The sequence below is a fragment of the Bemisia tabaci genome, chromosome 9 (genome assembly GCF_918797505.1).
Source record: "Bemisia tabaci chromosome 9, PGI_BMITA_v3".
Classification (NCBI taxonomy): Eukaryota; Metazoa; Arthropoda; class Insecta; order Hemiptera; family Aleyrodidae; genus Bemisia; species Bemisia tabaci.
Genome location: NC_092801.1, coordinates 10,330,444 through 10,352,809, shown reverse-complemented (window position 1 = coordinate 10,352,809; position 22,366 = coordinate 10,330,444). Strand labels below are relative to the sequence as shown.

Genomic DNA, 22,366 nt, shown 5'->3' with positions numbered 1-22,366 from the left:
ACAAAAAAATACGGGTCAAATAAATTCATCCAAAGAGTTCGTATGAATTTTTTCAGCCCGATCGGAGGCGGCAGCTTGGGAAGTTCCCCTTGTAAGCTTAATATCTGTGATAATAATGGGTTTACCTCCTTTGGACCAAAAAAATCAAAGAAGATATCCTTCCCCTACTATAAGACTTCCATGTATGTTGGTTGTATGAAAACATGCGGTTGAATATTGTGACGTACGGAATAAATTACTTCCAAACAAAATATATAATAAAATTTCTGAACGGTCTCTTCCAGGTATATATTTAAAACACTCTTTAGGGGGAAGGGATGGATTGCTTAGTATTCTTTTTTCAAATTACATATTTTACAAGTTGTATGACTGTAAAATCAGAGGAATTGAGCCATTAGATTGAGATAATTTGCGCTCTTAGTCTACAAACTAACTAGATTATTTTGCAACTTTAGTGTGAAAATTAAACTAATATCTAAGTTAGTATTCGACTCATTTCATTCTGATTAGGAGAAAGAATCCTGAGGTATTGTTCCTGAAAAATACCGAAAGAGTCGGTTCCTTTTAGCTACACTCAGCTTAATTTTTCATTTTTCAAAAATTGCTTTTTTTTTTTCTTTTCGTTTTTTTGTTGGTGCCAGCAATGATGAAAGATTGTACCGCTTCTAAAAATTCAAAGTAAAGATACCCGCTAGGATAGAATTTCGAAGTTCAAAACTGAGAAAATATCCAGTGGTTTAAAAAAGGAAGAAAATTCGAAACAAAATTAACTTTAACCATTACGCAAAGGATCCTTCTTCTAATTGGACACGAGGAGTAGAGACAATTCAAGATCAGACAAAACAGTTTACCAAATATAATAGTAAGTTTATTCAATTTATAAACAAACTAAGGTTTCAGTTGCAACAATATTAAAAACCAATCATTAAAAAGGTAAACAAAATACACCAAAATATTGAATTAACTAATCAATTAATAACCTATATGCGTGTAGTATTATGTACATTGGAGTAGATTCAAAACTGATAAATTGCGTGGAGCGGTGAGGGCCGCAAAATAAAAAAAAAACTGATGAAAAAGGTAAAAGAATAATACTTAACATTAGCTTCTGTTTATCCGAGCGCAAGAAATTAATTCAGATGACGAACGAATACGTAGATAGAACAATTAAGACAATAGTAATATGTTGATTGAAGGTATTTTGACTGATTACTTATTTGAACTCATACCTTTTTCTCAGAAAAACAATTGGAAAATGTAAAAGTGGGAAAGGTCTAAAATGCGTCTAAATATACAATTTGTCATTTATATTTGATAGTTTAGATCATCGTGATTTCTGTGCAAAACAGGGGGAAAACGTCTTGAAAAGCATAATTATACATAAAAGAGAACATATTCATGTTGCAACTCGGCAAAATAAAAGAAACAAATAAGTTTACTTGTGCTTTCAAATTGAGCAAAATTGATTCCCAATTGTCAACTTTGGAATGATAAAATTTCTCAGTCTAAGGAGAGAGAGAGCCATGACTAGAATATTGCAGTTTCTTATCACAGGCCTCAAATTATCTCAAATTTATTAATGCTGGAGAACTCAAGTTATAATTCTAACGAAAATCAAGACATTGACAAATTTGTCAGCAATAGGAAGCAGAAATTACTTCCTCTTAGTTCATAATGCAAGAATTTAGAGTTTCATCCAACTACATATCTGAAAGTTATGCCATCAGATCTATAATTACGCAAGCAGCTATTAAAAATGAAGATATCAAACTTATTCTGATTCTAACAACAATGAACTAAATTTTCTTGCGCCCGGACAAATCAAGATGCGTACTGTTCACTTCAGACTGAAAATTACATACTACAGACAAAATGGTTAAAGAACCATCAGAAATTAAAGGATTGGGCAATTTTACTGCAAACTGACAAAACTGACGTGGTGAGATTGATGCAAAGAAGACCAAAAACAGGACTGAAAGTTTTCGAGAGTAGATTACAACAAAATCTGCCGATCGCCGAATTCCGATATTCGGACGATCGGCTTCATCCATACTTAAATGTACAAACACGCACACACAGAGCACTCAAACCCTGACTTGGAAAAGTTCCTCAGACTTTCAGCGGAGGTACCGTTTCCAGACAATTTTTTTTCGTTTGTAAGAACGATGACCCAGCGCATTAAAGTTTTTATCGATATGAGTCTAGTCCTCCATCTCTACGAAAATCAAGCTGCCTTAGAAATGGTAACACTGCGTATCAGGGAAGTAAAAATAGTATAAAAATACCTTTTAGCAATTTTGTTGCGACTGCAACGCTTGGTTGAATCGTAGAATATAAAATCACAATTGATACATACATACATACATAGTGTAGGTACAGAATAAATATCCAGTATGTACTCGCGAAGTTATATTCACAAGAAAGGGAGTGATTAAGTCTCTAGACAAATTTCACTTACAATTAAAAAAAAAACAAAAATAAAAGAGAAGAAAGAAAAAAATATTTTCTTGGCTGAAGAAAAAATTAACAATTTTTTGAAATTGTGAGGAAAAGAGGGACGTTTTTCAGGAAAAATGCAAAAATATTGATTAAAAAAAAAAAAAAAAAAAACAGGCCCAAATGGATACTTAACTAAACGCTTGGGATTCCTGATGTTCAACACCTTTTGAGAATTAAACACGATAAAGATTAATTTAAAAAAAAAAAAAAAAAAAAAAAATTCAGCCTTGTAGTTTCAGTTACAGACAAACAAAATTCTTGATGAAATAATTTAAGGTGAAAATAAGAGGACACAGGGCCAATCGATGAAAGTAAAACGAACATAAGTAAAGGATCTGTAATCATTAGATGGGACACACTAAAATTCTGTTACATAAAATTTATCTTTAAGTTGGAGGCAAGGGTTAAGTTACTGAATAACCATGGATGAACCATGAGCGATAATGAATAGAATTGAAAGGGACAAAAAATAGGGGTGTGATAGTTGAAAAAATCAGTTCGGTTTGTTGATGTCTTCTGGATCGTCATCAAAAAGAGCATATTTGTTGACTGTTGCAAAATTCTGAAAAAGAAACAAAATTTGAAAAAATTGTTTTAAAATAAGAATCACCATGAAAATTCGACCCCGAGCGTTTTAAATCCGCGAAAGTTATTTACCAGGAAGATAATTACATTCTACCACTTTGCGCTCGTACTCCCTAAACTAGGATTATCGATTCCTTTCAACTGACAGACAATTCAGATGGTACGCTAAACATGGAATGAATTTGAGCCCAAAATCTTCAAAAAAGCAGCTGAGAAACAAACCCTTAAGCCTGGTAGATTGTCAATAGACAGATAAAATTTACTAATAAACAAACAGACGTGTTTTGATTTGAAGAAAGCATACTTCTAACGGCCATTATGATATCATCTTCAGATTTTTCTTAAAGAATAGTGCATTGATCCCAAACAGGAAAAGTTGACACAAGAAAGCCATGTTGAACGGCAGCAGGAGCCTCGTTTTATTGGGGGGGGGGGGGGGGGGGGGTTTGCTTCCCCCGCCCCACTCCTCACTGTTACAATGGACTGCTGAATAAGGGATTTGAGGGGGAGAGAATTCTTCTTTGGACTAGCCTCTTTATCATTTAAAGGAAATGAAATCATATAATGGTCTTGGTCTCTGGTTAGGCTGGGATTCAAGCATTGACTTATAATACAATCTTGACCGCGTGCTACAATTTTTTAATGTGACAATAGGCAACCAGGATTGCATGTAGTTCCAGCCAGCTTGCCAAGTTGCCAGTGTCTTTGTCAAGGTACACTCTACTACAGGTATGGACTAAAGGAGTGCCGAAGTGGCAGCGCTGAGAATATAAGCCATCGAGTGACGTCGCAAGTCATGGTCCACACTACATGTATATCAGGCTGTATCATATAAGCTGAAGGGGCGTCTTTACCTTGCTTTACCCCCCTAGCTGTCTTACCTCTCCTGCCCAAAGTCGGGCTTAGCGCGCGGTCTAGATTGTATTATAAGTCAATGGATTTAAGTGATTCAGAGATACTTACAGGAGGTTTTTGTTCTTTAGCTTTGAGCATTTTTGATGATTGGATCTCTTCAGATGGTTCAATTCTGAAAAAGTAAAAATATGACTGTTTGAATACATACACATTTTTAGGGACCTGCACTAACTCATATACTATGGACTTTTGCTAAACTTAGGACAAAATTTCCTTGTTAAGAGACCAAATCATGGGAGAAGGCATTCAGTAGCAGATTAAAATATGACGAGCATTAAAAATGACTGGAAAGGGTTAACAGTTAGAAGATCACTTATGTTTTAGTGATTAATGGATTTGTCAGGAATTTCTTGACTTTTCCCGGTATTTCAGACCGCCAACGACCCTGCTTCTATAGCATTTTTCATCTTCACAACTCTTTAAAGCACAAAAATAGCATATCAACTAGAATTAGGAAGAAAATGAGGTTATTGAATGTTAGAGATCACGATTATTAGAGCAAATTATTGTGATGGATCCCAGCATAATTATTGTGCTCAGTTGCTCACACTTCCTTTAAGTTCACCGAAAAATAATTTATGGTAAAAAATGCATACACTGTGGCTCAAGATTCCAAGTAAGATACACTCAGAAGTTTAGTTTTCAGTAAAATCACGCCGAAAACATGGCAATGCCATGTTCAGTCAAAAACGTGTTGACAGAATTTCTAGAAAAGTCATTAAACTTGGCATTTAATTTTCCAGATCGAATGGCAAGAGAAAAAATGCAGCACTTTCGGACACACTTGCCAAACAACCATTCATTTGCCATGAGCAATTGCAATCAATGTTTGCGACACACGCCAGCCAAACAGCAATTTGCCGGTAAGAAATTACCTTTGGCCGCTATGAAAATCGTTGTTAAACTCCGTTTTGGGGAGTTTTTGGCACATTCTGCAAGGTGCCACATCGTCTAGTGTGATCAATTCAATTTTCAAATTTTCATTTTCATTTTGACCCCTGAGAAAAAAAGTTGCGAGCCAAACGGCTGCTAAAACTTCATGCCGAGTTTCAAACACTGATTGCAATACTTAATTTTTCACTTACTTTCCACTTACAGGTTAAGCAGGAATTTCAGCCACAATATTTGGCTCGAGAATGCGATCTTCAAGTAAGACCCACACAAATTTTTAGAAATTAGACAAGCTACAGTGCACGGACAAAGTTACAGATTTCATGAAGACTCGAAATAAGCACCATCACCAAACCAAAATACCCCATTACAAAAACCTCCACTAGAGCAAACACACAGTACTTACTTGAGAATATGCTGCTGATTTGCAGTTAACTCCTAATTTTGCACTTGCTGATGCCCTGATTTCCCTTGTTTTTGTCTCCTGTACCAAACAAGCAAGACTTATAATCATTATGCCCTTTGAACACTATCCTAAGCTTTTAAATGTAACTTTGAAAAAGTTATTTTTTTTTTTTTTTACTTGAAAGTAGTTTATCAAATTAGCAAGCAGGGTGTCTAGTTTTCTTTCATTTAGGAAAATTCGAATTTTTGACTGCTAAATCCTGATTTCATAATTTTTTTCAAATTCTGATTTTTTGTGGAGAAAAATTAAAATTTCTGCACAAAGGTAACTTCACAAAAATAGTTCAATAAAAATATCTGATCGTACTGCTGACTTTTCTCAAATCCAGATTTTACAACCGATTTATCCTCAAATCCTGATTGACCTAGAATCCTAATGCTAGACACCCTTACAGCAAGTCTTGTGGAGGAACAACACGACTGATGAGAACTAGAGAGCGAAAAGCCCTGTGCAAACATACGAAAAACACAGCAAAAATAATGCTTCGCGAAAAGCTTGAACAGAGACTCAAATCACACTCCTCCCGAAAACAAGTCAGTTTATGAATTCCGGTGTAAAAAGACTATCCAGCCATCACATAGAAACAAAGACATAGTGATTTTTATCCAGAATGAGCAGTTTGTTTCTTCAGTTTTTGAATAGCTTTTGAGAGATGTCGAGCACTGAATTGATGAAGAAATCATTCTTTCCAAATTTCATTTAAGAATTCAACCTTGCTTAAGACTGGAAAAATTGACTTAAGTACAACACTCTGCTTCCGTGGAGGCCTCCTTTGAAAGGGAACACACTTTATGCGGGATAAATCCGACGGCTCTTTCCCATACTAAATACATGTACTATACTCTTTGTTCACCGGACATCTCCCTGTACTTGATTAATTTTTTGGTTCATTGAAATTTGCTATATAGAGAGAGAGTACTGTAAAATCGCCTTTCTTCTTTTCATTCTAAGTTCACTTTTTCCATCACAAGTGGATTTTCAGTTTATAAAGAACAGAGATTTTCAGCACATGGCTATTAATACCTTTCCGAAGCCAAAGAGATTTTCAGACATTTTAGCTCCTTCTTGAAGAGCATCTCTTTTCCCCTCGGACATGTGACAAGTTAATACACATGAAGAACACTCAAAACTCCCACAAGAATGCTCTGACAAGCAATGAAATACTCAAGATAAAAAATTCACCCGTGTGGACATGTTCTCATGAATTCAACAAGGACTTTCATGCATTCATACAACTTTTCTCAGAGACCCAGTACATAAACGAATATTTGTAGACTTTCAAAGGCCACAGTAAGGCAAACTGCTGGACTTTCTTGCTTTTTAAAACTGAAAATCATCAAACTCATCGAATTCCATTACTTCAGAGGGCAAACAAGGCAAATCTAAAAATCTAGGTGTACACGGAGGCCTGTCTACTAATAAAAAGCAAGACCAACAGACTAAGGAAGACGTGGCAAGCTTAGTCTAGAAATTGATCGAAACTGTACCTGGAGACTTTGGTGCTCCATTCGCTGTCATCACCGTCACCTGATGCTGGCTCTTGGGGGTCCTGCCGTTCTTGCAGTTGAGGTTTGACTGGCTCACTCGCTTTTGGAGGTGCACGATTGTTCACGGTTGTATCTGCAATAAACGGAAAGAATTTAATTTGAAGCACAGCCACAAATTTGTTGGATCCAATATTTTCATTTTACATTCAAGGCCTAGATTCACAAGTTATTCGTAGCAGAAAATAGAGAGGCCTGTGAGGTAAGGTGTCAGAAGTACCTAAAAAGTGGTCAAAATGTCAGGAAGAAAGCATATCAATGCTGTATGATAGAGGTATGATTTCACAAGCTATTTTCATGTCAGATAGGTAATTTCCCATGAAATAAAAAAAAGACATGACAGGATTACCATCAGGATTGCCACAGAATTTAGATAATACAATTCTCTGATACTTATGGACAAGCCAAATGATTTAAAAGGCGAAATTTGGAGGAGTCTCCACGCAAAATCTGTTGTTCAAATTGTCAAACCCATTCTAGAAAGAAATTAAAGGTGGCTAAACAATTTTTCTCTGATTCTTTCACCAATTTCCTTGAAATTTCCAGGTTTTTCTTGACTTTTCAAAATTCCGTAATCGCACGAACCCTGTACAATGAGAGCCTTCGATAATAACAAAATGTTTAGCTCTTATCAGAAAACACATACTGATACTTTCAGTTGAGAAAATTAAACACTAAGAAGCGGCCCAAAACTGTATATAACAAGGTGGAGAAATGGTGCTGGGTCCACACCATTTCGCGGGGAAACAAAGCCAAGAAATACCAAAAATTAAAATTAGAGTCAAAAATAAATTTTTTTAGAACTCTAATGCGCACCAGTACGAAACTGAGGGGGGGAGAGTGTTCAGCTCAGGCAGTTTGCAATGGAATATTAAATTGGAGTCACGCCGAGAGATCTTTACCGGTTTGGGCCTTATTAGACCTCATCAGAAGATCACACTCGGCTCACACTCTTGGATTTTGCGGCATGTTAAGTTGGGTTCACTGCCGAGTGTGATCTTCTGATGAGGTCTAATAAGGCCCAAACCGGTAAAGATCTCTCGGCGTGACTCCAATTTAATATTCCATTGCAAACTGCCTGAGCTGAACACTCTCCCCCCCTCAGTTTCGTACTGGTGCGCATTAGAGTTCTAAAAATTTACTTTCAGTTCTTTTTACAGTTGCCTTATACCGGTGGTCACGGTAAAAAATAAGAAGTAAAATGGTCCGTGAGAAAATTGTCAATGAGCCACTTAACTACCCACTTTTGCCACTTGAAAGCTCCACTCCTCATCTACATGATCAGTTCTCCAGCAGTGTCAGACCACTACTCCCATGATCATAAATATAATCATCGAGATTATGGAGAGCTTAAAGGACAGTTCGTCGAAAAGTATTTGCTCAAGCGTAGAAGAGAATTTAGGTCCATCATAAATTGATCAGGTCATCACTCTCATCAGACCACTACTCCCAAGATCAATATTCTAATCATCAGACCATGTTGAAGTGTCATTTTCCAAAAATTCCTTTCCAGTTGTTCCTTTTGTCGGCCTCCTATGGTGTAGTGGTTGTAGCGCTTGCTCTATGATCGGGAGGTCCCGGGTTCGATTCCCGGCCAGGCGACCCGTGTTTGATGGTCTCAAACAATGGTTGCCTGGGACTGGTTCAGTAGGGACGGAGGGGGGATGGGACTTAAAGTGTGGGATTAGCCCTTGTGGGCTATTTGAAGTAGTAAAAAAAAAAAAAAAAAAAAAAAAAAAAAAAAGGTTTATCTCACCCTAAAAATTAAATGAACTATGATTACGCAAATGAAACTAAACTTTTTACCACCCTTTATAGCCCCTAGATGGATCAAATATCCCCAATTTTGCGAGAAGTGCAGAGAAACAACAATAAAAAACTTTAAAAGTTAAGTGTTCAAGTAAAATAAATCAAAATACCAAATATATCGAAATAAAGTTGATAGTCTTTAATTAAAAAATATATAAAAATGTAGAAATTTAATTTAGGATTTTAAATAAAATTATTCCACGATTAAAATTGCGGTATTCAAAGATGGCAGTTGAGTCCTTCATAAACTGATCAGGTCTTCACAGACATCAGACCACTACTCCCAAGATCATTATTCTAATCATCAGACCAAGTTAAAGTACCATTTTCTGAAAAGTCATACCTTTTCAGTTGATCTCATCCTAAAAAATAATCCAAAATTACGCAAATGAAACGCTACTTTTTACCACACTTCATAGCCCCTAGATGGATTTAATATCCCCAATTTTGCAAGAAGTACAGGGAAACTGCTGTGTTCAAAGATGGCAGTTGAGTCCTTCATAAACTGATCAGGTCTTCACAGACATCAGACCACTACTCCCAAGATCATTATTCTAATCATCAGGACTCAAGTTAACAAACCGTTGCAGACCCTTCTCCCTCAATCAAATTCACTTTGAAAATTAACCTAAAAATACCCCTATGAAACCTGAGACTTACCACTTTTCTTTGACTCGGTGATAGGTTGTGAATTCGTTTTAGCATCGTTGGAGATGATTTCTTTCGGTTTACTAGGTTCTTTTGCCGCTGGCTCGACAGGAGCAGCTTTCGGCTTGATTTCAGAAATCACTTCTTCTTTCTGTTCTTTGGGCTCAGATTCTACCTTCTTGACTATCTTCGATTCATCCGATTCAGGCAGACCATTGTTCGCCTGAAATAAAGAAAGATGACCTGGTGTTAAAAGGGCATTTCATGAAACAATTCGTGACAGCTGGTCCCTTCAAACTTGTAAAAGTAGTTCCTGATGTTGAGTAGACCCAGATTGCAAAAGGTGCCTGACTCTGCATTTTAAATAACTGGTGAGGAAATTTGCATTAAGTAGGAAGTTAGCAAATACACCTCGATATGGAATTATCTGCATCCTTCTTTCAAAAATCTTTGGTTGGTGTGTGAAGGAGGAAGAAACCTAACTTCTTTGGCAAGAATGTTCACTATTAACCTTCCCTTGACTACACTAGATTCACACACATCAATTTTATCGATGAAACACAGTTGGATGTTTTCGAAAGAGATTGATTGGTGAATTAACAACTGCGCAACTTGTAGGTTTCCACATCTTTCTGTTCAAGGACTTTTTTTGCAACAATTTCAAAAAGGCTATAATTTGGTCTCCTCGTTAGATGCATTGAGTGATAGAAAAAATTCAGGTGTTGGCTTCCTTTGAATTCGATGATAAATTATGGCACTCTGAACATTCAATCATTAATGTATTACCCATTCAGTACAATTTAAACAGCTATGGCTCCCACTTGCGCGGCTTTTGGCATCAGCCAAGTTCAACTGTAAACTATTAGCTGCATTTCTAAAGCCGATATGATTGCTGCTATTACAAACTCATGAAAAACTAACTTGAAGGGAAGAGGAAAAAAAAGAAATGAATTCACCGATAATTGAGGGCGCTTGGTCCAAGCGTTTTCTTTCGGAGGTGGTGCAGGCTCAAAACTTTTTTCTTCTTTTGGAGGTTCATTCTCTTTTGATGGCCTAAAAATAACAGGAAAAAAATACATAAGATTAGTCAAGAGAAAGCTCGCAGAAAAATGTATTTCAAGCCTGGAAGTATACTTTCAGTAGGATCACAATAGAATTTAATCGTAGTTTTCGAAACTACGATTTCGATTTCGTAGTTTTGTCAGAAACTTAATATTGGATATAAGATTAAAAAAAGGACACTTGAAATCATCAAAACAATTTTTTCTGAATTGCCGTCTTTGCTGAATTGGGCAAGTATGGTTTGTTTTCAAAGGAGTTATATTTGAAGGGGGGGGGGGGGGCTATGAAAGCACTTGCTTTGCAGTGTTTTTATCATTTCAGAGAGTCCCCGTAGGACACAAGTTGAAATATAGATTAGAAAGATTTAAAAATTTAGTAAATAAATATTTTTCTCTTTTGCACACCTTCTATTAAACGATGTACACTTAGGAATACTAAAGCACTAATACTGGCTTTGAACTCGAAGTAAAAATCACATTCTAGGAATTCAATGAGGCCATACAGTGATGGAATTCCTGTGATCCCAGATTTGGGGCAAAAAAGGTGGCTCTTTAACTCTCTCAGACAAGCCCTCAAGTAAAGCTAGTTTCTTTCCTTAAATAAAAGAAAATTGCAGGCGATTGTCTTGCACCAACTCATTTATTACTTAGGAGGTACAAGTAGTTGGTTCCCGCAAAAAGAATACACCTCAATCGTGCTGTTTTGGTACTTATTTGCATTTGCTTTATTTATAGCGAGAGAACCGTCTCAAAAAATGTTCACAAAAATTTGATAATTTTTATTGAGCCCTGGTGAAGAAAGACTCTAAAATTTTCAGAATAATTTGTGCGACGGTTCTCCTTTAACAAAAAATTGCTGGAAAAAATACTGAAACAGCGCAAACAAGAGACGTTCGTTCTTTGCAGAGACGATGGTGAGTCCCTTTACAAACCTAGATGTAAGTGACATACCTATTGTCTGAGTCTCGATCCTTAAAGTGGTCCCTGTCCCGATTGAAAGGACGACGCCTGTCTCTGTCACCTCTATCACGATCTCTGTCACCTCTGTCGCGATCTCTGTCACCTCTGTCTCGATCTCGGTCACCTCTGTCGCGATCTCGATCACCTCTATCGCGGTCTCTGTCACCTCTGGGACGGTCCCGATCACCACGTTCACGGTCCCGGTCACCGCGTTCACGGTCCCGGTCTCCTCGTTCTCTGTCAGCATCTCTATCGCTGCGCTCCTTTTCACCACCTTCCTTGGGCTCCCGCTCTGGCCTGCCTCGCGCTTTCCACTTTTCTTCCAGTTCTCTTTCTTTCGCTGCTGTGTCGACGGGCTTGGCGTTCCCGAACACAGAGCTTGGCACTACCTCTGGTGTGTTGCTGATGGGCGCTGTTCGCGGTTTCAGATTCAAAGGCTTGCGCGTTGCTGGGGGCTCATCTCCTGCGGGAAACAAATTTAATTAATTTAATTAAATGTGTGGAATACACAATAAATAAATGAACTAATTTCATCCCACACCAAAAAAAAAAAAATAAAATAAAATAAATAATTGTATGAGAGATCATACAAAGAGAAATGATTTGATGGCTCCTTTTATAAGACCAGAGGTGCACATCACAGAACGTACTGATCACTGAGAATATTTCAAAATTATACCATATTTAAAATTCTTTTTTCTTCCGCTCAAAAATTAGGGTATGTGTCATTAGAATTGAGTATGATAGAAAGGAACAGAGCAGTATTTGGTAGAAACAGAAAAAATGTAGGGTTCAGATATTCTAAAATAAGACTTTACATTACAATTGACCTTGAGTCCATGTTTTGCATACTACATCTATTTGCAAGTGGTAATTTTTCAGTTGAAGGAAAGAAATAATTGCGATCATAAAACCTCTCGTGAAGCAAGATAACCTTCGTGAGATCTCTCTTAGTCAGTTATTTCAGAGAATGTCTCAATTTTTCACTACTGAGCTAAGTCAATCTATGAGTCAGAAAATCACAAATTCCCATTTTTCTCCTTTCTCTCTTGGAATGTATTAACCAAAGTATTCATCTCATGCAAATTTTATTTTCACCTCTCATCCTTCGAAAAATGATGAAGTAGAGCCAATTTAACCCAATAAAAAGTAGATAGGCGCAAAACAAGATTATAAAGCACTGTGATATCTCTAAACTCTTCGCAGCTTGATACATTAAATTATTTTAAAACATGGAATTTTTCTTTAGTATTTAAGTAAAACTGATGACTGGCATCTGGCAAGGCATTAGAGTACAGTTTGATAATGACTGGTGATGCTATATTAATAAACATGTTCAATTGCTTATTGTCTATGCATCCTAAAGAAGCAAGAAGCCAGCTTTGCCTGTGAAATTCAATGATCAGCCCACAGGCTTAAAAAAACAAAATTAAAAAACGAAATCTTACTCTTTTCTCTGACCGGAGACCCCTCTCTGCTCCCATCCTTAGCCGGCTCTCTCGGCGCGGGCGACGCATCCCTCCTCTCCTCCTGCCGCGTCGGGGTGACCGGCCTGGCGTTCGGCCTCGGCGTTGGAATAACCCGCGGCTCATCCCTCCAGCCCTTCTCGCTCTGGTCCGGATCCCCCTTGCGCTCGAAACCCATATCCCGATCTCTCCTTCCAAAACCTCGATCTCGATCCTCATCCCTGTCCCGTCTTCCGAACCCATCGCGATCGCGATCCCGATCTCCACGATCTCGGAACCCGTCCCTTCCTCGCCTTTCGAACCCGCCGCCGTCTCGATCCCTATCGCGGCGTCCGAAGCCGCTGTCCCTGTCGCGGCGGTCAAAGGCTCGACTCTCTCGCTCGCCGCCCATGTCCGCGCGCCAGTCGAGACTTCCATCGCGTTCGCGGTTCTTGGAGCCGTCCCTTTCGCGCTCGCGTTCCTGTCGGATCCGCTCGAAGCCGTTCCGGTCCCTGTCTCGTCGGTCATCCCTGTCTCGATCTCTGTCGCCGCGGCGTTCGAAGCCGCCGCCGCCGCTGCGGTCTCGGGGCTCGCGCCAGCCGTTGCTCCGCTCGAGGGGCTCGCGCGCGGGTGGCGGAGCGCGGTCGCCTTCGCGCCAGCAGGAGTCGCCGTCGAGGTCCTTGGGCTTCTCGTCGCGGTCGAAACCGGGCCGCTTGGAGAACCCGCGATCCCGGTCGCGGTCGCGATCTCGGTCCCGGTCGTCGCTCCGGAAACCGTCCCGCCGGAAGCCCTCTGTAATAGAAGAGAAAATTGAATTAGTGACAGGACGTAAAATACAGACTTGGCATGCACATTTTTTAACCCATTGACTTATAATTTAATCAAAATAATCTAGAAATTCTTTCTCTGAGGGTGAAACTAACATGGAAAGAAAACTAAAGCTGTGAAAATTTGAGAGACGTTTGTATCAAAATATTTACTTCAAAAAAAGACCACTGATTAATCATTTGGATTGCATTTTGCAAAAAGGAACCAGAAGCGATACAATGATGCTAAGATTTTGCAACTTCATCCTCTGCAATAAAATTACTGAAATCATGAAAAAATATGAAATTCACATGGTAATTTTCGTCTTAAATTTACAGCTTTTAGAGAGTACAATAGAAACTGTTAATAGATAATCAGGTTTATCTCCCGAGACGAAAGAAGTCGCACAATCTTAGCAACATTGCATTACTCCTGGTTCCTTTTTGCAAAATGCAATCTATTTATGTCCACTTGATAGCTATAAAATTCAGTGGTCATAAAAATTGGCAGAATTAACCTGAGAGATGATATGTCCATCTTACAAGAGAGGTCTTCAGCTGGAAATGCAATGCTTCTATTTATTTAATTCAAAATTTAAAGAAACTTAATTTTTTCAGGTCAGAGAGAATGACTAACAATAAGTTGTTTTAGGTAACGTAATGGTAGGAGAATGGTGGGTCTATTATATTCTGAGCAGAATTGAATTGGGACTTGCGAAAACCGCTAATGTCCATTTTTCCAGTCTTCATTTTTTTGAGGTGATTATACTTTCAAAGAACTGATACAACCATAAAAGTGACGAAGGACTCGTTTTGGGACTAAGGTGACTCGGAGACGAGTATTAACGCCACTTTCGTGGTTGCATCAAACTCCGAGTAGTATTATTAACTGAAAAACATTGAAGATTAGGAAAATGGACGTTAGCGGTTTTCGCACGCCCCGATTAAATTAATGTCTTGTTACTTTTAGGTAGTACTCAGGCCATATTTAAAATGGGTTTTTTTTTTTTTTTTTTTTAAATTTTAGAAATCACTTGACAGTTAAGTTTACTCAGTAAAACCCTTCATCTTGAAACTAGTTTATCGACACAAAATTACTTGCCTCTTTCAGGCATGGCAGGTCTAGGGGCGTTTCGCCAATCGCTCTCTGTACGCTCTGGGTCTTCAGGATCACCTTCACCCATGCGGCTGCCTTGGCGGTGACCCATGTCACGGCCTTGTCGGTCACGGAAGTCCATCGGTCGGCCATCTTTGTTGCCTGGCAAGTCAATTTTCATCCGACGGCCCTTAACATTCTGAAAAATTTATGACATCCGAGTTAAAGACCATTATGAATCTGCCTTCATTAAAAAAAACCTTCCAAAGTGCGTCGAAATCATGGTGTCAGGAATTTTTGACATGCTTGGTTCCAGATGAAGAATCAAAGTTTTCTCCCACTTGTCCGAGATTATCTTGGGGGAATACTATATAATGCTCTGAGATCCCGGGTGTGAAGATCGAATTTTTTCGTTTTTTAGCTGATTCTTTGGCATACATACAATCTTCAATTCCAAAAATGTTACTGATGTTTGTACTAGAGGTACAAATTTTTACGAAGCAGCCCGAGCCAATGGTAACAGGAGAAAAACAAGGGGGAAAAGACAGGAAACAAGGCTAAAATACAAATATTTCTTCCAAGTATTTTCACTTTGTTTCCAGTTGAATCCCCCTTGTTTTTCTCCTGTATGTCCTCTCTGATCAATGAAAGCTTTTCTATTAATATGATGATTTAGAGATTCAAATATGCCATTCAATAAGTCAACAATTGCGGCTAAGGTGCAATATCATTAATTTCAATATGTAACAATAGGAATTTAAAATTTCTGCAAATTAGAAAATGAGATTGAGCGCTGGAAGAGGAGATTACCAGATTTTCCCCCCAAATGTTCCCTAGAATTTTTCATTCCCTGACTAATCTTGATTTTTTATGGTCCTGAACACCATGGCTTAAAATTGACTGGTTTTGGATACAGTTGCCTACGCGCGCTCAGCTTGCCTTAAACATCATATCAAATTTGAAATAGCTGGTCGAGGACAGTTTGACTCTCCTTGTTACTACTTCGGGCCATCTTACTACTATTGTGATGCATCTCTCTTTTTAACCTATACAAGGTTACAGGATAATCCACAACTTCCAACGACAGTGCCTCATGAGCAAAAACATAGACAGCCCATTATACACCTCAGGACATGTGAGGTTCCCTTCTCTTGAGAGCAGCAAAAGCCGAGAAATGAGTGCAAAGTATAGGTCGGTTGGAGGTGATGCATTTTTTATTTACTAACATAAAACCATGAAATAGATACTTAGAGACTTTGCAAGTCTTCTTATTCACTTGCTAAGAAAAACTCCCAGAAGATCTAAATTTTAGCAAGTCCAAATAAGTCTCAATTAGAACAAGCTTTCCACGAGAAGATGATGTTATGGTTCCTTTGGGAAATTATATTAGTAGAAAAATCATAACATGATGAGACTTCAAAACTTCACTTCTACTGAGATTTGTCTTCTTACTACATGGCGAAACGACTTGAGTAAATAGAAGCAAAAATTTTTGGTTTTTAAAATTGGAACATTATAAAATTTGACAAGGTGATAAAAACTTGATAAAAAACCCTACCATTTCTCCGATACAAAGAGCAGAAATGAGCTCCTCTCGGAGTTCGAACTCGATGTATCCATAACCCTTTAGTCGTGATGAGTTCCTCCCATCTTTTGGTAAGGTACAGTTTATTATCTGGAAAAAAAAAGAAGAAAAAATTAATGTTGACTTCTGGTTTAGAGCTACATGTTTGAAGATATTACGAATGCAACTTGGAAAAATGTTTACGATTCTTAACGTCTTAGACTTTTCAAACAAACATAGCCTCCACAGGCAGATAGATATCATGTACTTGAACTTAAAATCAATGGACCATTTCCTTCCTGAACATGATCTAAACTTTCTTTTAAGAACAATTATTTGTCTGATCTAGAATATTTATAATAAAAGTCATAAAATGTATAATATTATGAAGTATGCAGGATCTATAAAGAGAATCAGATTGAAAACTTGCGGCTCATTTGGCGACCTCAACTTATGGCTTAAGCTTTATCAAAACTCAAGACAGAAGGAGTTCAAGCCATCTAAAGCGCGATGCTCATCATTTTAAATTCTTCATAACAAAAACAAAAATAATACTAAGAACAATAAATTTAATCAGATAATCATGTTAATGTCAGTCCTATGTTTATTGTGTTGTCTTCAAATAAATGAATTTATCAGTCAAAAAATCAAATTGATAAATATGATTTATAAAAAAATTTAAATCTATCGGTAAAATTAATCTTTGATAGTTGAGCACATATCAAGCTTATCAGAAAAATGGCTGAATGCCCGCTAGGTAACACTGATCCTTATCATTCACAACAAAAACAACTCGTGTCCTCTTTCATACTGCTTTGTCATTGGAAACTCATTGAATTTTTAGGTATTTCAATAAACCAATGAACTGTTGACAGCTTCCGTAGTCTTTTTTTCATGTACTGACGAGACTTTTACAAAGAGCAAATAATGTTATGTTGGAATAAAATTGAAAAAGTCTACTGAAACTACATGGTTGCATTTGTTTCCGTGAATTCTGAATTGAAGATGCAGAAGTTTCTTGACCAAAAGGAAAGAGGGGAGGTTGTGTTGGTGGACTTTACAGGTTGCCACCGAAAATAAAAAATAAATTTCCTTGACCCAGTTTGGTAAAATTCCCTGACAATGGAAGATATGTCAGGTACTTAAAAAGTTAAATAATTTGGAATAGCCTACAGGCAAAATTTGTTGTTAGAAACATCTAACCCATTCTAGAAAGCAAATAAAGGTGACTTAACAATTTTTCCCAGACACTTTTGTCATTTTCTCTGACTTTTTAAAACTCCCTTACGTTTCTTGGTTTTTGTTGACTGTGGCAACCCTGTGAAGCTATGTTGGAAAGAAAATTTTGGAACACTATGTCAGATTGAAAACTGCATGTCACTTGGCGAACTCAACTTCCCCAGAAGATGATCTTCAAGCAGTTCACTTCGATAGGAAAGGAGCTCCAGCCATACAATTCGCCTTATTATCATCACTCACCCAGAGACTTTAGACAAATGGGAGGTTGGAGAAAACAGGTTGTTTATAATTCTCTTTTCTCTAGATTTGCTCCAAAAATTCATAATTTTTATTAGAAATCATCCTGTTCTCAAGAATTTAATTCTAACTGTTCATTGATACCTATGTATTAAAATACGTGGAAAGCAAACCCTTGAGTGTGGACACCCAGTTCTCAGAGATAAACAAGAGGCTCTTCATGGTCAGAGTTCCAACTTCACCCAAAATTGAATAAGCTATTTGACCAGCTGTTCATGCAATGACTCCGATACTTAATAGGGATAGATTTAAAAAGTTTAGAGTATGTGAGCATGCTTAGTAAATTTTTTTTAAAAATCTCAAATGGGACATTTTGAGAAGCGCTAGTCGTGAAGTTTCATGCATAAAATATTAACGTCATAATGCAATTTTTGGTTTCAGGGCACTAGTTTGAACTTTTATAAAGCCATCAAGCTCCACAGAATTTTTCAACTTCAAACCTTTCATTCCTCAACATCACAAAAATATCAGTTAAAGTGTTCATTTGCTGCAGTTTTCATTTACAGTAATGATAAGCAAGAATTAACTAGGAAGAGCCACAAAACCAAATTGCACCAATTCACAAGGCCCCATTTGGACCAGTGATACTTCCTCTAACGTGTCAAAGCTAGATTCTTCAACACGGCACCCGACGAGGTTAGAACATTTTTGAAAATCTTTAAATGATTCAGTTCTGACTGATTAAGGCCAATTTGGGTGGCTAAGCTCATCGGCTAGGTTATGAACTCAGAGGCAAGGGCAAGCGGTTCATCTTATGAGTAATCTTAAGATCTAATCAATACCTAAAATCAAAGGTGGTGCTGAAAGGGAGTTTGGGAGAAAACAAATACTCACAGTAAATTTCCCGAAATGATCTATGATTTCATCTTCAGTGATATCGAATGGAATATTCGTAAGATGCGCCTGATACGGGGGCGATGTTGGCACCTGAGAATCGTCAAATTCACATTCTCGCGTGGACCTCGGCGCTTTAGGCAGATTGATGTCTGTGTTGACATTGCGGATGGACTCAATCAGTTCTGCGGAAAGAAAGAATTAAAATGGGTGATACGGAAACTAACCAGGTAAGTAACCATGGAATAAATACTGTGGGCAACGGTTAACTATTATCTATACCTGTGGACATCGTCTCGAATGCGAAGCTTAACAAATTAAGGAGGCGAGAACAGTATGAACAGGATGAGATGGCTGAAGTAATTCATACTGATTATTGCTGAGTTCGTAATCTTCAAAAAATTAACTATCTACCTACACTTGGCCAATTTTGTTGGTTGAAGACTACTCACTTTTGTCACTCATTCCATCAAACACTGTATTCTATCATTCTATCACAAATCTTTGGCATAAAGAAGAACCAAGCCACTTGTAACTATGGCATCTCGAATAATTTTCTACAGAAAACTATGAAGTCAAAGTTTGGGCTGAACTTGATGATAAACTCTTCCCTGAAAAAATTTATCGTAGTAGACTGAGGTTCCTTCCTCTTTAGGCAGCATCTCATGCATTCTGATGAATAGCATGGACATATTTTATTGCCTCCTACACAATATGAGAAAAGGGTCGGAATTTATTCAGCAAATTAGTAAGACAGTTCTTACAGAAATACTGAAACAGCGCAGACGAGAAACGTCCCTGAGTGCAAGAGACAAGGATTTTAACAAGCAGAAGGATGAAGGGGGAATAAGAGATGCTAATTACTTGCAGCTATACACTTGTCTGAATCATGGGCTAAATATTAGTTTTTGCTGATAAATCAAACAAGTGCAATTGTTGACAAATTCATGAAAATTAGAAAGTCCATTTGACAGTGGTAATGGCATCATACCAACATAAACAAGGTAGGTAATTCGCAGTCAATACAAAGCTGAAGGTTCCAAATTTTCCTGCAGAGGAAACTGATTAATTCCTGAGAAGCGGCCCTAATCTATATCTGATGACTCGCTATGTATCATTCTGATTTGAAATTATGTAACTTGTGTTCAGGCCATTGTTTGGACAAGATAACTGTTGTAACATGAGTCACAGGGGGAAAAGAATGGACTTTGGATTGGTGGAAAAAGGAATTGGAGAAATCTTGGATCTGTGAAGAGTAAGTAGGTTACAACGTTGATTTAACAAAGCCCGACTTATATTCACGGAGTACCAACAGGTACAATTCACAATGAATTGATTAAGTGGCTCAGAGCTGAGGTGCTTCGTAAGAAGGAATACCTTGAGCGCAAAAGGTTTTAAGAGTAGATCACTCGGAAAATAATTCTTGTGTATGGTTAATTGAGTACTACTCTACAAGCTGTTGTAATGAAGAAAAGATGATATTCACGGGAAAGCTTCAAAGTTCACTGTAGGCTTTGTCTATCTTCATCAAGGTCGGAGTGGAAAACTTAATAGCTACAGTGAGTGGCAGAAACAATTTAAAAATGGCCATTCGATCAATCAAACTAGGAGAGTTACATCTCAAACCGAAAAATAAATGTGAGTTCTTAATATTTACAAAACTGATTCAACATTATGTAGGGATCATTCAGAGCGGAGAGAATTCATTCAGATTCAGATTAACGGCTCGAGTTTATAAGATGTACAGGCTACAGTGACACAACAAGAAAAATCATACTTTCACAATGCAAGGAGCAACTCTTTCTCGGTCAATAGATAACTTTCAGTTCAATTTGGAGGTTGCTATGGATTAGGGGAAACAACACTTATAGGTTAGATCATGAATCATTTTTGTCTATGCTGAACGGTTTATCCAGATATGACAAAATGAGTAACCGGCAACTTTCTCCAGTTCAGGGAGAGGAAGCAAATAGTCTATCAGGCTTTCACAGAAATTGAAAATATTAATAGGGATTCCCCACTCGAGTGCAAACATTAATTTGATTCGCGAGGCACGAGGTAGAGACTTCAGGACCGTACAGAACCATTCTTGCATAATAAATGGCAAATTGCCATCGAGCAACACTTCAGCTTGATTTGATGATTTGAATAAAAACAAAAAGATGATGCTGGAGGAGAATGATTACTCACCTATTTCAGACTGGTCGGCCCAACTATCGGTGGAGAGCGCAGCGTTGGTGAAAACCGGGGGCCCAACAATACTGATGGTGGTCTTCTTTTTCTTCTTAGCTTTCTTCCCTGAAAGACAGAAAATTGGTTAAAATCGGGCGATTATGTAAGCAGGACTCACCCTCAATTTCTGACATGCTCTAGAATCTTTGAGTTCCATATTGAAAATGCAGCCAGCCCTGTCACAACCTAGATACAGGCGAGATGTGTATTTCAGAGAAGGATGAGAGAATGGATCAGAAGCATGATGAGGAAACTAGGAACGTAAGAAAGTAATTTCAGCACTGGATACAGAATAATAGCAGAAATAAACATGGTGAAAGACTTTTGAAAAAATTTAACCCAAGGCTGGAGTGGACTCATGATGACAATCTGGCAGGTCACTTTTGGAACGGAGGGTCGGCGGGATGGGGTGAATTTATTTCAATCTAAGCAAAAATATGAAGAGAGAACACTTTTAAAATGGAGAAACCTTAGAATTTGATAATTTGCAGATAAATTGAGAACACGTGAACAGGATTTAGTACTAACCTGTAGAAGCCATTTTGGAAATTGCACGATCGGCGGAGGCCGGGCACCGTTGATCGGTGCGTTCGGGCCTGGTGGTGGCTGATGGATGTTGTGTTGGGGTGACACGTTGCTCCTTTTTCGGCGGCAAATTTGATTTGACGCTCCTTTTTTCCAGTTGCCGTCATTTTGAATTCCCCGCCACACATCAGATTTCCCGCCATGAGCTTGTTTCCCGCCTAGCTCATTCGCACTTTCCAGTCGTCTCTCTTTCTCATGTACATTGTTACAATTCTAGGTTCAGAAAACGAAGAAATTTGAAATCAATTAGAAAAGCCGCACAGTAGGTACCCAGCGTAGTTTCTTTCAGTAAAGTTGCCCCACTCCGAGAAAAATATAGATTTAATTGTAATACCAATGCATGTTCCTAACACTATTGGTATTATTTTTACTCCGTTTTGTTGACGTTATTTTTTTTATTTTTACAAATGTTGCTGAGACATTTTGAAGTTTCAGGCAAATTGAAATGATGAACTGTGAAAAAAATATATTCTACCCTTACAGATTGAAAAGAAATTAGTAAATGAAACAAGAGAGTCAACTTGACGTCTTTCCTTACTTGGATATTCCGTTATTCTGTGTTATTCTGCGTTATTTCAAAAACATTCTCGACTCAATTTTTTCATTACTGTACCGCGTTAAGCAGAGCGGAACCAAGCCTCATCAGCTGTTGCCAAATTCAATTGGGCAATTCAATTTTTTACAAGAGAACAGTTGTGCGGATTTTTGTGCACATTCCAATGAATTTTCTAAATGGTGCGATGCAAATTTCTTAAAATTTTCAAAGGAATCCGCACAAACGTTCTCTTGTAACAAATTAAACTGCCCAGTTAAATTTGGCAATAGCTGATGTGGCTTGGTTCCTCTCTGCTAAACGCGGTCCAAATGTGGGCATAGGTTCCTTTCTGTTG

At 37.9% G+C, this 22,366-nt stretch overlaps 1 protein-coding gene across 2 annotated transcripts; it reads right to left on the bottom strand.

Annotated features, from left to right (window-relative positions):
- Positions 1–846: 846 nt before the first annotated feature.
- Positions 847–21,562, bottom strand: eIF4B (eukaryotic translation initiation factor 4B). 2 transcript variants are annotated; one of them, XR_011900576.1, is made up of 13 exons: positions 21,420–21,561; positions 20,850–20,957; positions 18,660–18,844; positions 16,284–16,400; positions 14,732–14,924; positions 12,827–13,615; positions 11,370–11,841; positions 10,314–10,410; positions 9,370–9,580; positions 6,844–6,976; positions 5,297–5,374; positions 4,048–4,111; positions 847–3,061 (listed from the first exon to the last, which is right to left on the bottom strand). XR_011900576.1 is itself a non-coding variant. In XM_019051078.2 (12 exons), exons 1-12 carry the CDS (start codon positions 21,430–21,432, stop codon positions 2,993–2,995), a joined length of 2,451 nt encoding a protein of 816 aa, XP_018906623.2. In that variant the 5' UTR covers positions 21,433–21,562; the 3' UTR covers positions 847–2,992. The 2 variants fall into 2 exon arrangements, 1 of the variants encoding a protein (XP_018906623.2); XM_019051078.2 differs by lacking the exon at positions 5,297–5,374 and having other exon boundaries at positions 21,420–21,562.
- Between the last annotated feature and the right edge of the window lie 804 nt (positions 21,563–22,366).

What these genes read in the sequence shown, in the direction of transcription:
- eIF4B (XM_019051078.2), bottom strand. An exon ending in GTCTCCGGTCAGAGAAAAGA is followed by an intron (nt 11,842 to 12,826) that starts GTAAGATTTCGT and finishes TGTTTCCCGCAG; the next exon opens with GAGATGAGCCCCCAGCAACG. An exon ending in GATCGAGACTCAGACAATAG is followed by an intron (nt 10,411 to 11,369) that starts GTATGTCACTTA and finishes TGTTATTTTTAG; the next exon opens with GCCATCAAAAGAGAATGAAC.